The sequence below is a fragment of the Acanthisitta chloris genome, unplaced genomic scaffold (genome assembly GCF_000695815.1).
Source record: "Acanthisitta chloris isolate BGI_N310 unplaced genomic scaffold, ASM69581v1 scaffold21362, whole genome shotgun sequence".
NCBI classification, from domain to species: Eukaryota; Metazoa; Chordata; class Aves; order Passeriformes; family Acanthisittidae; genus Acanthisitta; species Acanthisitta chloris.
Window position 1 is genome coordinate 1,420 of NW_008659143.1, and position 16,518 is coordinate 17,937.

The following is a 16,518-nucleotide window of genomic DNA, read 5'->3' on the forward strand; positions in this document are numbered from 1 at the left end:
GAGCATTGATTGTCCAAATAACCACTTACCAGAAATCCTTAGACAAAGGTGATTACACCTTTGTGTTTTCAGAGACACTAAATGATCTCTCTAGGTCCCTGAAAGGCTCCAGGGGTGGCAGAGACTACCAGGAGACCAGTCTGTGAACACACTCCTGCTGATCATGCATATCCAAGAATGGCTTTGTAAGGTAAACATGGCTCAATCATCCATCAATAATATTTAACTGTCATGCTAAACTTTCATACTAGATTTTGTGTTTCTTCTTCTTCTTTTTGCTCAAACTGCAAATGTTGGTGTAAGAGTAGTGTGGGTGATCTGCTGAAGAGCATCCCATCTTAGTTTGGCACCATCACAACTGGTAAATGGGCTTATTGGTAAATGTTAGGAGATTTCAGCTTGGTTTCCAAGTACAGTTCAACAAAACTGTATCACATTGTTTCCTTCAGGTCTAACACCAGTGTGTGTCAGGCAGTTCATGAGACAGAACTACATTGGTCTAATTTATGTTTGTCTTGGCTATGATCATCACCTTGGAAATTACTTTGAATATCATTTAGTTCTTAAACATACTTTGAAATGAATAGTTTGTCCTACTGCACTTAACAAGTTTTTGTCCAGTTCAATTTTTGGCCCAACTAATTACAGAAATAGTTGACTGAAAAGCAACTTGGTGGTTTTCCTCCCTAATCTCTATTATCTAGAGGTTTTTGCTGCTTTGCTCAATATTCTTTCTTTTATTGTGTTCTTCTTTTTATTGTTCTTATCATTTTACATGTTAATTATATTAAAAATTCTACCATGTTCTTTTCTTCTGGCAACTACTTGTGAAATTAGCTTCATGGTCAAGAAAAGGGTCACTGGAGATTTTTGAACATCCATTTTAGAAGAGTGGGAACAGACAGTGCTTAACCTCTCTTTCTAGGTTATTTGTTATTGTTTTGTGTCCCTGTGCTCTGCCTTTACTATTTTAGAGAGACATGGAAGAAAGTTGATTCAATCTTTCTGGTGTCTCTTTAGGAAAAGAGATGCCTTTCCAAAGCTCTTAGTCATCTGTATTATTAAGATGTCTTTGTTTCTGCCTTTTTTCTCTTCTTTGAGCTGGCATGACCAGAGCTGAGCCCAGTAACTCTGCTGAAGACATGCTGTTCCTGAGGCATCTTCTGCTCCTTGTTTCTCAGCTGCTTCCCATCACACCCGTGGTGTCGTGTCAGGCTAGAGTGCTTGAAAAGACCAAAACGTGCCTTATAAAATGTCTTGTGTTTGTTTTTTTCTGATGTTGGTTGGTTGCTCTGGACCCTGTCAGAATTTCTCTGAATCATCTGAAAGGATGAAATTCATCAGGGCACAGCAGTGAGGATTCCCTGTGGTGGCAGGGCTGGGCCTGTCCTGTCCCAATGCCCCAGGCAGGAGCAGAGTGTCCAGGGGGCACCAGGACAGCCCCAGCCCTGCACATGGGGCAGCTCCCTCAGGATGGGCTGAGGTGTCAGGCTGGGATGTGGGGCTGTGGTGGGGCCTGGCAGGATGGAGCCCATGGCCAGGCAGGGCTGGGCTGTAGGGAGACTGACCCTGCTGCAGCATCACTGGGACAAGGGCTGATGGTTCCAGGGGACTGAATTGGGTCCTGGGTTGTTGGAAGGGACTGGTAAAGACCTGTTAGCACCATGAGGCCTTTGATGTGTTTCAAAGCTTCACTTATCAAAACTGTACATTGAAAACATGTGAAATCATGGAATTTTAGGGGTTGGAATGAAGTTTAGAGATCATCTAGTCCAAGCCCTGCCCTGGGCAGGGACACCTCCCACCAGAGCAGGTTGCTCAAGGCTTCATCTAACCTGACTTTGAACACTGCCAGGGTTGGGGCATCCACTACCTCCTTGCTAGTGGAAGTAGTAGAAGTAGTGCTGCATTTTCTTTCTCATCTATTTCTGCCTGCACTGTTCCAACCTTATGCTAAATCAAAAGGTTTGATACTTGCTGTACAACCTCTGCCTGGAGAATCCAATGTACCTCCTTAAGCACCCATGGTGACCAAGCTCAGATCTTTGCATTGGAGATGGCTCCATAAGCCAGATCTGCTTGTAAGTAGCCAATGCCACTAGTCCACAGTAAAATTTAGGGCAAACAGTAAATTGTTATGGAAGTTGCTACACCATGGCAATACATATTGTTTTGTTCAATTAAAACCTCTGTAATAATCAAGGCTTGACATTTCTTCCCTGCTTTTGTCCATATGAATAGGATGAGTCCTGCAAGGCTTCTGTGTTGCTTCATTTAAACCTGGACTGGCTGTGGAAAAATGCAATATATGGTAGAAGAACACTTAGACTTGTAGGGGCATAGACAAAATGGCTTGAGAGACTTTTTTCCTCTCTCTAGTTTTTATGGTACTGGGGTACTGTGAGACTTAGAAAAGAAACTTTTCCAAGTTGCCATTAATCTGCACAGACATTGTTTTAAAGCAGTGTTGATTGATTTAGCCTTCCAGGGTAGATGTCAGGCACACTATTCATGATTAACAGCAGACAGAAACCAGGGAGATGAGCAGTGTTGATCATACTATGAGTAGAAATAAAAGTATAAAGTAAATACATGTCAACCTTTTGGAATTTGTGTGATTTATATAATTTCAATGTTGGATTGAGTAATTGATCTTTTTATTAGTGTTTCTTATGTTCTAGTAAAACAGGATTTAAATAGTGAGAAGTTAATAGCTGCTCTAAGTAAAACACAGGCACTGGAACGAGACCTGCTCTCTATAACTGAGAACATGCAAAAACTGCAGGGAAGTTTGTTTGAACTTGATGTGGTGAAAAATAAAACTATCATGCCAGTAAGATTTACATTTTTCCTTGAATTCTCAGTCAGTTCAAAGTAAGCCTGTTAAGAGCATTGCATTAGCACATAGGAAATCTACATTTCCACCTTGTATGTTTATACTTTAGGGCCTCTTCATAATTCAGCTTTTTGTATTCCAAGATTTTTCTTTCTCCTGTGATTAGTTCCAGTAGCTTGTTCTGAAGCTCTGGTTTGAGGCACTGAACTAATAACAAAGAGGGGCTGGAGGCTTCTTAGCAATGTAGGCAGAAATAAATTCTGATGTGGCAGAATGTGTGGGTTATGGAGATCGCAGGGGGGAAAACAAAGAGGGACTGGGATCAATTGCAGCTCCTCTGGGGCAGGAGGGGTTGAGAAGAGGCTGCAAGGGCCACCTCCCTGTGGCTGTGGGACTAGGGATGGGTGTCTTCTAGGAGCTGACAGGGGGACAGAGGCATGAGGACTGCTCAGGGAGTTTTTAGGACAGGGAGGGTTTGGCAGAGCTTTGTGGCAGCAGAGTCTCTCTTATTTACTCACGCTTTCCATCCAGACTCGTTCTTCTCATTGTCTTCTCCACTGTCCCATGTTGTGAAGTGCCTCTTGCTCTCTCTGTAGGCATTCATTTTTCCTCAGGCTAGCATTTTTTTCTTTCCCTCTTCACTGGCCCCTGCCAACCTCTCCCAGGCTTTGAGTAAAGATCTCAGAGTCACTTGTTCCACCTGTTGGGAAGGGGATAAAGGGAGGTATGAAGAGAGGTAGGAGGACTGTGTAGAGGTGAAGGCAGCACTTCAATAACCTTCAAGAGCAGGATTTGCTTCTTCTGGTGTCCTGTGTGACCTGAGAGATACACAGGAGAGTGGTACAGCAAGTCCTGCTGTACCACACATCACATACAGTCATATCTGTCCTTGGTGTTGGTGGCAGAACTCCTGTGTAAATAGGAGGTGCTAATCAATGGTTTGGGATGTAGCTCTGCCATCTCCATCTTCTTTGGCATGGGTAAAATCTGCTGGTAGAAGTGAACTACTTGCTTACAGGAGTGCAAGTTTGTTGTGGGTGTAAAGGACATTGACTGAAGAAGTGATCATTGGGGTTTTTTCTAAGTTTTAATTAAGAAGTTAAGATTATCTTGGGAGGGCTTTAAATGTGCCTGTCTGGACATGGCATATCCACAGCTGGATATATGCTGTGTGACAAAACTTGTAGGATTTTGTAGAAACATTTTATCTGTGGAACATGCTAGGAAAGCATCTTTATCCAAGCTGTCTTTGAAAGGGAGAAATGGAGTTGTCAGAATGAAGAGTGCCCCAGGTTCTGTGGTTGGAGTGTACATTAACACTAATATTTGATCAGCTCAGAAAGTTTTTTGTGTGTTTTAAAGACCACTTGCTCTACCCAAAGCTCTGTATTTTGTTTGGTTTTAGTCCATCTTACCAAATGTACAATATTGACTTGCATTATCCCAACTGTCATTTTTTTCCCTTTTATTTTGTGTAAATCTTCAGAGCCATGGGGATGATAAAACATGTTCTAACTTGCCTGAACTCATTTGTATCCTACATCAACAGAAAGTGGAAAAAAAAAAGCCCTGAGCTCTAGTTTGAGATGAAGCCAACAATTTTTAAAGCATGCCAGCTTGTATTTTCCAGAATACTTTATAACAATCTGTACTTTCTTCATTAAGTAGAGTTAATGATTTCCAAAAGTTTGTTGGGTTTTTTTTTCAGTCAAAATCATTTCAGCATATAAAAATGAGCCCAGTTAAGGTGATTTGAAGACACATAGGTGAAGAGTGCTGCAGGACTTACATCTGGGCTCAGCCTTTAACAGACACTTGGGAAGTCTTTGTTGTCACAAATACCTTGTGCTTCTTTTGGTCTCAGTGGGTAATTACAGTTCTCAACCCCTTAGGAGCTCCCTAATTCCACAAGAGCTTGCAGTATCCTATGTGGGGAGGTCAAGACAACTTTGCATAGTATCAACAGTATGATTTATTAAAATACCAGATTATTGAGCTCAGTTTAAAATATTGCAGTACAACCCTTGCTTCACAAAAGTGTGCAAAATTGGGTGAACTTTTGCCAAACTAGCAGGGGAACTGCCAGGGAGAGACCACACCATGATGAGCTTTCTAGACCATCAGTATAATGCATACATTTGAGGGAAGATGTATGAAGTGGTACTTTAGTTCTTTTCCTGATATCAGATGCTGAAAAGGTTCAAATTATAGGTGCAATTCAGAAAGTACCTGCTGCCTTTATTGTCTCCAAATGGAGTAATTTCTATTTCTTAGTCTTTAAACCAGCTGGGATCTCCTGGGTGACTCTCTTGGAGCTGTGGCCCAGGGAGATTCCATTAGACAGAAACCTAAGCAAGGCTATTTAAATAATTCTTTAATTGAATCTCTCCTTGACCAGGTCAGCATGTTCCTCCTCACTTGCACTTGGGATCTGACTCTGTTTCCTGCTGTTTCCCCTTCTCTCATTGCTCATGGAGAAGATAGAATAATATTCCCAGTTAAATAAACAGGCAGGGGAGAAAATAAACACTGTAAGCATAGCTGCAGTGTCCTGTGTGGAGAAGAGGAGGCAGACACATCTGTGCAATAACTTGAAGGGTGGGTGAATTATGCAGAACATGATTTAAAGATGGAAGAATCAGGAGTGGACCATGCAGAACTGTTAGGGTTGTGAATTCATTCCTTTCTCAGCTGTGGGAAAGGTTTCAAAACACACACACAAAAAAAAGCACTCTGTGGGAAGTGGTTCTAAAATTAGACTTTTTGCCCAAGACAAGAACCCCAGGGAAGAGTTACATAATGCTGGACTTCTAATTAGTTGGAGATTTGATTGCCTGTGGGAGGTAGGGCATGGGAGTCTCCAGCTCTTACAATCTTGGCCCTGATAGCACAGGGCTGAAGGGTAAAGTAGATCACTCCTGGCAGAATATAAGCAAAACTGGATGTCTGTGTCTTGGTAGGGAACTCTGTGCCTTCTTTTCCCAGGTGGAATGGTATCTGCCCAGTTATCACATTTTGTTTGAAAGTTTTCCATTAGGAGGGAGCAGAACTGGGTGGGTGATAGTGAAAAGAAATTTTAAGATATGCCATAAACTTCACTGATAGAGATGAGATAGAACAATGTGGGAAGGTACAGCCAAGAACACTGGAGCTACAGTGCAGCCCTTTGCTTCATAGTAACCTAAAACAAAGGGAACTTTATGTGGAAATGCAATAATAAAAGGTGTTAATATGTGGAGGGGAATTTTCAGAGCCAACCCCCATAATTATCTTTCTTGCAGTAGGGAAACTGAAATTCTCACCTACTGAAAAAGCTCCTCTTTGTCTTTCAGAAACTGTCACTTGCAGAGAAAGCCAACATCAAATAGCAACCCTAAGCAAACCAACCAAATAAATTAAGTGGATTTTCAAATAGCTCTGCCTGGAAGTTGAGAGAAAAAGAGAAATGGGGAAATAAAGGTTATTAAGAAAGCTGGAGGCATTTTTTCCTATCCCTGAAAAGTAAAATTAAGAATTCTTCAGGTCCTGTGTAGAATCACACAAGACATGAGAAATCAGTGATGATAAACTGCATCTAAGTGCTGGAAATATATTAAGCAGTGAAAAACAAAGTCTTTCAGTGTAATAGAAGACAAAACGATAAAGGAGTTTTTTGCTGGTTTCCTACCATTAGAAAGAGTGAGGGGTAGGGAAGGGGAGGAAGATTGGCTGAATAGGACTAGCATCAAATTCTTTTTAAAGGTCCTAGACAATGGAGGTTCATGTTTGTTATTCTCTGGTGCATTTTCAATGAGGAGAAAGGAATGTAATTGTATTCCCTGTGATTAAGTCTGTTGGCTGTGCAAAGAGACCCACATGGCCATGGTGTGCTCATGACTGGGCTGAGATGAGCATTGACAGCTTTTGCCAAAAAGGGGACAGGAGCCAAAATGTAGAGGATTTCATGAAGGAGCTCAAAAGAGAGGACAGCTGCACCTAATTTTCAGAAGCACATAGTTGTCTTCGAGGAAGCCAAGCAGTACCAAGAATCAAGCTTAATTTTTATTTCCTAAAGAGTAAAGGAATTCCATTTATTTTATCTCTGGTATTTTCTTTTCCAATCCGGGTTTAAATAAGGTATCTGCCCTCAGAAGAGGTGTTTCTAGCAAAGGATAATTTCTCCTCTGTGTATGCTAAGTACATCTACTTATGCATACCTCACTATTGGTTTATCAGTAGTTTATAGTTTGATGGTACCTGAGAGTAGGAAGAAAAAGCATTCAACAAAACCATCCTGGAGCTGTCCAGTACAGAGCATTTCTTTTGTAGAAGACCTGCTTCTCTCTGCTCTTCAACACTTGACCACATGCAGTTTTGTATTTGTTTCTTGGGTCACTCATCTGATTTTTAAATAGAGGTGGGTGATATATGTCTTCTGCTCCTGCAGAATTACTTAGAGGATTCCTTTGGAAAGTTGTACAGCTGCAGGCAATGAAATGTTGCTCAGCAATCAAAGTGCTGTGTAAGTTCTGTTATGTGGTGATTTCATCCTCAAAACTCTGCTACATTAATACCAAAATAGAATTGGAGCAATGATGATTGACACCTGAAGTAAATGTATAATCACATTAAATCCTTAACTGCTGGCTTGCTGTAATTTTTGCAGTTTATCAATCCCACAATTTAAAAGGCAGTAAATGTTTTCTAATAGCACTATAGAAATAGTCATGAATCTTATGCTTCATGGAGAGCAAATATAAACCAAATTACTTTATGTTGGCATTCCATAGCATAAATGTGGGCACTGAACTCTGAAGAAACTGGAGATTTTGGGTTGTACCATGACAGGCCCTAGCAGCAGCTCATTTTGTAAGTAATTTTGTAAGTATTGAAATATTAGCTGGAGCAAAGAATGTAGAAACCTGCTATTATTACCTCCAGCATAGAATCATAGAATTTAAGGGTTGGAATGGACCTTAGAGATCATCTAGTCCCAACCCCTGCCCTGGGCAGGGACACCTCCTCTCTAGATCAGGTTGCTCAAGGCTCATCCAATCTGGCCTTGAACACCACCAGGGTTGGGGCAGCCACAGCCTCCCTGGGCAACCTGGGACAGTGTCTCACCACCCCTAGAGGAAAAAACCTTTTTCTAATGTCTAACCTAAACTTCCTCTCCTTCAATTTGAACCCATTACCCCTTGTCCTGTCACTGCAGTTCCTAACACAGAGTCCCTCTCCAGCTCCTTGTAGGCCCTTCAGATATTGAAAAGTTGCTCTGAGGTCTCCACACAACCTTCTCTTCTCCAGGCTGAACAGCCCCAACTCCCTCAGCCTGTCCTCACAGGGAGATGCTCCAGTGCTCTGAGCAACTTCCTGGCCCTTCTCTGGATATGCTCCAACAGTTCTATCTCCTCATTATGCTGAGGACACCAGGACTGTGTGCAGTATTCTAGGTGGGGTCTCACAAGAGCAGTGTCTTTATTATTCTGGTGAGAAATGCTCAGACTCTTGGGAATGCTGGCAGAAGGTTAAGTATTGGATATAATGAAAAAGAATCACTCTCAAAAGGGAGGCTGTGGAACCCCATGGTCTGAAGAACCTGTGCTAGAAATGCTTTTAAACCATGGCTTTACTGTAAGAAGTACAAACTGGAAGGGACATTTAAGAGACACATTTATCTCCACAAGCCTTCTTTCTATGAAGTCACTAGGACTGGTGCTTTTGTCCAACTGCATAATCCTTAGCTTCTAGTGCCAGAATAAACCCTGGAAACACTGTAGTAAGTGTTTGCTCTGAAACACTCTAAGTGATGCTCAAGTTTTTGTGTTCTTGGGAACACAGAATATATTGGATTTCCCTCTTGTATATAAATTCATGTTTTTGAAAAAACAAGAAAACCTGAAATCTACCCATTTTTCTAAGAGTTTGAAGTTTAAAAAAGCCCAAAAATCTCATCTCAACTTGAATAACTGGAATATGTCTGAAAATGTATCTGGCATATTTGGAAATGTCACATTTCTGGCACAAGTAGCAACATATTGTATTCCTTTCATTTTTCTTTTTTAAGCCTTGTATTAAAACTTATGATAATATAAAATCTGCATTTTAAAATTTGTGGCACTTCTCTGAAAGGTAAGTTGTACACCTGTTCATATAAGGAAACATGACCTGTACTTTATTCAGGCCTGTCTGATACCATCAATATTGAGTGTAAGCAACTTGTTTTACTCATTGTTTTGCAGCCTGCATTGGTGACAGTCAACATTTCTTAAAGGACTCTATGGAAGATAAGATATTGTGTGTTTTGAGATTTAGAAACTACTTTGGAAAAATTAATCTGTGTTTTTGAAAGAAAAAATGTTATCTAAACTGCTCTAACTTCTAACAGCCATTTAATTCACCTGTTGTTAATTTGAGGCAAGTTGGCTGATTCAGAAATATGACATTCTTCATTACTAATAATTTCTAGGCCTCTTAATGCAAAAAAGAAAGGAACAGAACTCTCTGCTCTGTTCTCTTGAACAGAAGAGTAGCAAGTGGAATGGCATGATGGAGACAGAATACAAACATAGAATAATGATGGTTGGAAAAGACTTTTAAGATTATCCAGTCCAACCATCAATGTAGCACCATCACCATGTTCACCATTAAACCATGTCCTCCAGGGAGTCTTCAGTTCATGTCCTCAAGGGAAAGTCTTCAGCTGTTTACTGTATGGATTATAATATTATAAAATATATAGTCTGTCTGAGTAGTCTGTGGTAGGTCTTCTGGTAAATAATATTTAATTATTGCTCAAAAAAGGGGGAAAATTGCCTTATTTCTTCTGGTTCCCTGGTGGGAATCTAAGAGGTGTGTGGGTGATGAATGCTTGTGACTGCTTGGGATCACTGCTGAATATACCAGCAAATCTCATCCCTGGGGACCAGATGACTCTTTGACCCATTTGTTGAAGATTTCTTCATAGACACAGAGTGGGAGGAAAGAATTTGCCTTCTTCCCATGAGTAACCTGGCAAGATGGAACAGGATGCTGCCTCTCACCCCCACTCCATCCTTGCAGTGCCAGCTCCTGGGGAACTGTCTGCAGTGACTGAGGAATACTTTTCTACAGTTTTGAATGTTGAGATTTGTAAGAATTTTCAAGTGCATAACAAACTTGCATGGCTTTGTCTGTTGTAATTCTTGTAAAATCAAACAGCTCATAGTCTTGAAAGTAGTTTTCACAGTATCTCAGAGACTTGGAGTTGTACTCCTACTGTACTATTAAAACCTGATTAGTGAATGTCTGAAGATTAAACACGTGGCCAATAGCCCAGATTGTCTGGAGTGAGATGAAAGGAAAAGCAAAGATATAGGAGGTAAAAGGTTAAAGCAATATTACAGGGTTCAGGGACTTTCTCACAGGGAGAGATGAGGTGGTACTTATGGTTCTGCTAACTTAGTAGTGGGAGAATCACTCCCCAGCATCACTGAGGGTAAGGTTCATCATAAAACAAGAGTGTGATAGGCAGTTCTGACACAGACACAGAGTGATGTATCCAACTACAAAGTATCATCACCTCCGAAAATTCAAGCACACAAAGACATGTAGGGTGTATTCCCTAAACAATGAAACAGAAGAGCTGGAATTACTCATGAAAGGGGAAAAGCCACCCCTACTTGTTAAAGAATCACAGGCAAAAAAAGGCACTTTGAAAGCTGAAGGGCTGGTGGGTGTCTGCTACAAAAACTCATGTTGCCTCAGCACAAGATGAATTCCTTATTAAGCACCTCTGGCTTGCTGTAACAATAATAAAAAAACACTGTTTTCCCATTGCTTCCTTCAGATTGGAAGACATTTGGTAGACATCTCACTTGCAGGAATATGGCTGGATATTTTGTGCATGTTATGGGGGGGTGTGGAGTAGCTGTTGGGTGTACTTTGAATACCTAAAGTGTGAGAGGAACTTCGAATATCCAAACTTTGTCTCCCTTTTCAGTCAGCTTGTTGCCAAGAAGAGAGGTCATGATACGTGGGATGGCAGTGGTTGTCCCTCAAGCCCCATTCTGCCCTCTGGGGCAGCAGGAGGGCAGAGCTGCCTGGGGTCCCATGCTGGAGCAGTTCATGAAGAAATCCAGTCTGTGGGAAGGACTCATGCTGGAGAAGTTTGTGGAGCAGTGTCTCCTGTGGGAGGGACCCCATGCCAGAACAGGGGAAGAGTGTGAAGAGTCTTCCCCCTAAGGAGCAAGGAGGGATAGAGACAAGATGTGATGAACTGGCTGCAGTTCCCCATGCCCTTGTGCTGCTGGGGGAAGGAGGTAGAGAATTTGGGAGTCAAGTTGAACCTGGGAAGAAGGGAGGGGAAGTTTGTGGAGCAGTGTCTCCTGTGGGAGGGACCCCATGCCAGAACAGGGGAAGAGTGTGAAGAGTCTTCCCCCTAAGGAGCAAGGAGGGATAGAGACAAGATGTGATGAACTGGCTGCAGTTCCCCATGCCCTTGTGCTGCTGGGGGAAGGAGGTAGAGAATTTGGGAGTCAAGTTGAACCTGGGAAGAAGGGAGGGGTGGAGGGAAGGTGATTTGCTTTGCTTTTTATGGTCCTATTCTGATTTGATTGGTAATAAATTAATTTTTCCCTAAGTTGAATCTGTTTTGCCCATGACAGTAACTGGTGAGTGATCTCTCCCTGCCCTTATCTCCACCCATGAGCCCTTGGTTATGTTTTCTCTACTCTGTCCATCTGAGGAGTGAAGGGATAGTATAGCTTTGGTCTGCACCTGGTGTCCAGTTGGGGTCAACCCACCATAGAAGTGTAAGGCTTTTGAGTAAAAATAGGGAATTAATCTGGGATCTTACAATAGCAAGCATGCTAAAATTTTTTTTAAAAAAAAAGCTCACTGGCCCCTAGGACTTCTCCAGGGAGAGGTTTGTATGGTATCTGTTTACTGTATTCATATTTTTCCTTAATGCTATTTACCTGTGTGAAGCAAAGCTGAATGCAAAGAAATACACAGGAATTTTCTGTGGAATTCTTTCTGTGGAGACATGGGTTGTTTAGTTGCAGAACCTTCTTGGTGTGATTTGTCCAATCATCAGCTGCTCAACTCTGCAGCTCTGTGTCCTTAGTTGCCTGGTGGACTGAAGGAAAACCATATGGCAGGACCAGGAGGGGATTTTATACTTTGTAAATGTCATAAAAAGAATTGTCTTCATGTAACAGACTGTAACAGTCATCACAGTGTCAAGGAAATGAGCTGGAATACTTGCTGGAATATCTTTAGACTTGTTGCAGGTGTAAAGCAGCTAAGCATGCAAATCCTGCATGGTTTTAATTTTTGCTTGGGACTATACCATATCTGGAACTGGAAGTGTTTCTCAAAGTACCAAATTTTGGATGTACTTAAACAGCAAATGTTTATACTTTCCTTTTGAGCATGAATGTGCTAAATTTCTTCTTTTCTTCCCTCAAACTGTTTAAAATCTTAAGGGTTTGATTTAGCTCCACTGAATACAACTGGAGTTCTTTCAAGGTTTTCACTAGTTCAGGTCCTAAACTCCTCTAGAATTTCTACTCTTGCCATTCCTTCAGCCATCACAGCCTCCTTTGAATGGCTTGTCAATATTTTCAGTGAAAACAAGACTAAGGACAAAGAACCCTATCATTTAAAAAACATAGAACTGGAAGACCTAAAAATCTCTTTTGCCTGTTTATTTTATATGATTCTGCTTGATTTGATGTCAGGGAGTTTATATATTGTTATTAAAATGATATCATATAATCAAATGTTTTAGAGGTCAGTTGACTTCATGATCCCTTTATTTGTAGTCTAAAGGCTCTGCTAAGTTAAATGGAATAAATATCCATTTGTTTTATAGTATAAACCAACAAAATCAAGTTTTGAAGCTTGAACAGATAGTTTAATCAGCTTTTCCTGTGGCTATGGATTGCTATGAAAAACAAAAGCTTAATCTGATTTGCCTTTAATTGAATGTTTCTGGAAATGAGGAGTGAAGAGAGAGGACAGATAAAGAATTGCAAAGGACTAAGCTTTCAGATATAGTTTGTAACCTTTGGCTAAAGTTGAGGTCTGTGTCATCACTCTGATCCTCTCCAGCTTTGGACAGTACTTAAATTAACACTGAGAGTAGCACGAAGTATAATTTGTGGCAAAAGATAATGAATAGCACTGATGAGCTCAGTGCTAGAATCCAAACCTGTTTGAGTGGTAAGAAAGAGGAATAGAAAAAGAAAGGAGGACACAACAATATAATTTCAATTTCTGATGCTGGTCCTTACTTGCAGGAGTCAAACAAAGCCCATTGACTTCTTTATTCCTTCACACAGCAAACATTTGAGACCACCTATTATGTATTTCCTACTGCTTCTCTCTTGTTCTCATGGCAAATATTGCAGTCATCACATTGTAAATAGCATTTTAGCTAAGTCAGCTCTACCCTCCCTTTTTTAAAAGTAGAGACCAAAAATAAAAAGAGGACAAGAAAACAAATGTAAGGGGAAATGAAAGAAGTGGGTGAGGAGCTATTGGCAGAAATGTGTGTCTGATATACCAGGACCTAGCTGAATCTGGTAGCACTGGCAGTGTTTCTGAGGCTGTCTTGCTTTTCTGAGGACTTTGAGACTTCAGCAGCAAAGGATGAGCAGTTCTGTGTATCTCTTGGCAGCTAGGCATGATCCTAAAGCAATCTTTTAATTACATTAGAAGTTCTCACTTGGGTTGATTCCATTTTTATGTTCCTTTTATGCCTCTTTTTATCAACACTCATGGTCTAGTAACCACAGTAGGGATAGACTTGATGATCTTTGAGGTCTTTTCCAACCTGGTTGATTATATGATTCTCTAAGACCTGAGCCAATTACTATAGTGGTTTGATTGCTAAGTTATATATCATTTTATGTAGTTCAATATGCATATACATATTATTCATTATTTTATATGTTTGTACAATTTATATGTATGTACAAATATGCATTTTATATATTTTCTGTTTGTTGCATTATGTGCCCCAATGACTGTTTCCCTTCTGTTTGCAAACAGTTGTCACAGGCCAAATTGAACTCTATGTTCCTTAGCACAGACAAAATGGTCTCCCTAACTATTACAACAGGTAGTCATAAGCTGAGCCAGGGGAGAGTCAGATTAGATGTTAGAAAAAATGTTTTCACTGTTAGGATGTTCAGGCACTGGGATATTGCCCAGGGAGGTGTTGGAGTCACCATCCCTGGAAGTATTTAAGAGCTGTCTGGATCTGGCACTGGAGGATCTGGTTTAGAGTTTAGGGGTTGCAGCAGTGACAGGTTAATGGTTGGACTTGATGATCTTAGAGTTCTTCTCCAACCTTGATGATTCTGTGATTTGTATTAAATTGTTTTCTGTTTTCCTGTTTGGTAACATAGATACTCACACATGTGCACACTCAAAATTTGAACTTTTGAATTTCCCATAGGAATAGGTTAAAACACTTCTTAAGCAGAATCCTTAATTAAAGGTTAATTTCAACTGTACAATTGGAGTGTTGGATTTTATCCTATCAATTAGCTGTTTTGTTTTTCTTGGGTCTGCCCAAGAAGGGAATATTCTGTGGAATCTCAGGATGTTTGATAAAGAGAGAAATAACAGCACAGGCTTTTCACAGAAAGGATGAAATCATGATTTCCTGGGAGATGTCAAATTCATTTGTTGCAGCCAGAACTCTGAGCTGCCAATATGGTTGCTTACATATGTTGCCCATCCTATGTTGTTTTCCAGTCAGTCCTGTTAGTCCAGAAGCTCAAATGCCCATCCTATATTGTTTTCTAGTCAGTCCTGTTAGTCCAGAAGCTCAAATGTTGTGATAAGCCTCCTTTTTCTTTAACCTGTAATAACTAATGGCCAGTTCCTGGCACAACATCCTCTTGGAGTGGGAATAAATCCAACAAAATTCAAAGTTCCAGAACAAATTGTGTTTCACAATACAAATCTTCTGTGACTTGAGATGTTGGAGCATGAATGCAAACTTTCTCTGCTGTAGGCTGGAGGAATCTGTGGGTTTGTGTGCTTTACTGAGTCATATGAAATCATATGAAAAATAAACAGCCCATCCACTTTAGAAGATTATTTGCCTTCAGAAATATAATTTCTTCATGCTTGGGTTGTAATGGAGATCAGCTGCTTGCTTTGGTCTTCAGTGTACAGCACTGAAGTTGCTGTAAAGCCTTTATTCAGTTGATACAAAGCCTTCTTTCCAAAATCAGCTGAAAAGATGATAAATTCTTTAATTCACTCGGCTCCTTTCTATAACCTGCATAATACTTTGAGCAGTATATATATGCTCCTTTATATAATCTGCATAATACTTTGAGCAGTATATATATCAAAGCTGTAAAGACCTCATGGCTTTCTACAACTACCTGAAAAGGTTTGGAGAGAGGTGTGGGATGTGTGTCCTGCCAGGGCTGCAGGGAGAGGAGAGAGGGAATAGTCATAAGCTGAGACAAGGGAGAGTCAGATTGGATGTTAGGAAAACTGGAGGCACTGGAATAGATTGCCCAGGGAGATGGTGCAGTCACCATCCCTGGAGGTGTTTAAGAGGCATCTGGATCTGGCACTGGAGGATCTGGTTTAGAGTTTAGGGGTTGCAGCAGTGACAGGTTAATGGTTGGACTTGATGGCCTTAGAGGTCTCCTTCAACCCTGATGCTTCTATGATTCTCTGTCTGAAGAGTTTAAAAAAGAGTTTAAAAATTTACCCTGCCAGTACCTGACACATTGACCTCATTAATGGATTCAAGTCCATGAATGGGAAGTGCCAAGAGGATGGATCAGACTCAGTGGGGCAAACAGGGAACAGCAAAAACTGATGCCCAGGAAGTTCCACCTGAATATGAGGAAGAACTTTTTTCCTGTGCAGTCACTGAGCACTGAACAGATTGCCCAGAGAGGTCGTGGATTCTCCTCACTGGAGATATTCCAGACCCATCTGGACACAACCCTGAGCCATGAGCTCTGGGCTGGCCCTGCTGGAGTTGGGAGGTTGGACCAGATGACCATTGTGGTCCCTTCCAACCTGACTGACTCTGTGAGTCTGTGATACATAAACACTTGCCACATTTTGGATCAGGCTGTCAAGTCTTTGAATAATTGCTGCAGAGTGGGATAGTGTTTGAATAAATGTGACTGGGACTGGGAATATAAACTACTTGTGAATGTGCCTAGTGGGAGAAGTGTATAAATGTGTCTTGGTGAAAACTGAGCCTCTACAGAAGAGCTGGTGAGTGTTGTTGTGTTTAATATCTCGATTTTGGACTTACATGCCTGACTGACACTTTTTGGGTCAATGGTTCATTGCAGGGTGGCCACATCTGGGCTTACAGATCTATTCAAAGTTCTTCCTAATGCACAGTTTTTAAACTGCAGAAGGTTGGATTTGTTTTGTGATGTAATAACACTGTATTTTCTTTTCATTTTTCCCCATCTAGTTTTATCTCAACACTTTGAGAATACAATACACATGGCACAGATGGTAACATTTTTTCAGATGCTGTTAGTTCTGCTACTTCATGATTACATCTCAGCTGAAGATGGGGAAACAAGAGCAAGTAGGTCTTAATTTTTGAATTTCAGATAAGGGCAACTTCAAAGCATGCCTTGAATTTTTAGTGTCCATTTTGATATCCACATGTATACTTCTGTTGGTGATTTTTCTTCCAGTGTAATTTTCCTGCT

General features: G+C 40.8%; 1 protein-coding gene across 1 annotated transcript in view; it reads left to right on the top strand.

Annotated features, from left to right (window-relative positions):
* Positions 1 to 16,303: 16,303 nt before the first annotated feature.
* Positions 16,304 to 16,518, top strand: part of COL21A1 (collagen, type XXI, alpha 1) — a gene marked incomplete at its 3' end in the record, with an annotated part of 7,693 nt that continues 7,478 nt past the window's right edge. Inside the window, exon 1 of the mRNA XM_009069300.1 lies at positions 16,304 to 16,391. Within this exon, the coding sequence (XP_009067548.1) occupies positions 16,304 to 16,391 (88 nt within the window). The remainder of the gene's footprint in view (positions 16,392 to 16,518) is intronic.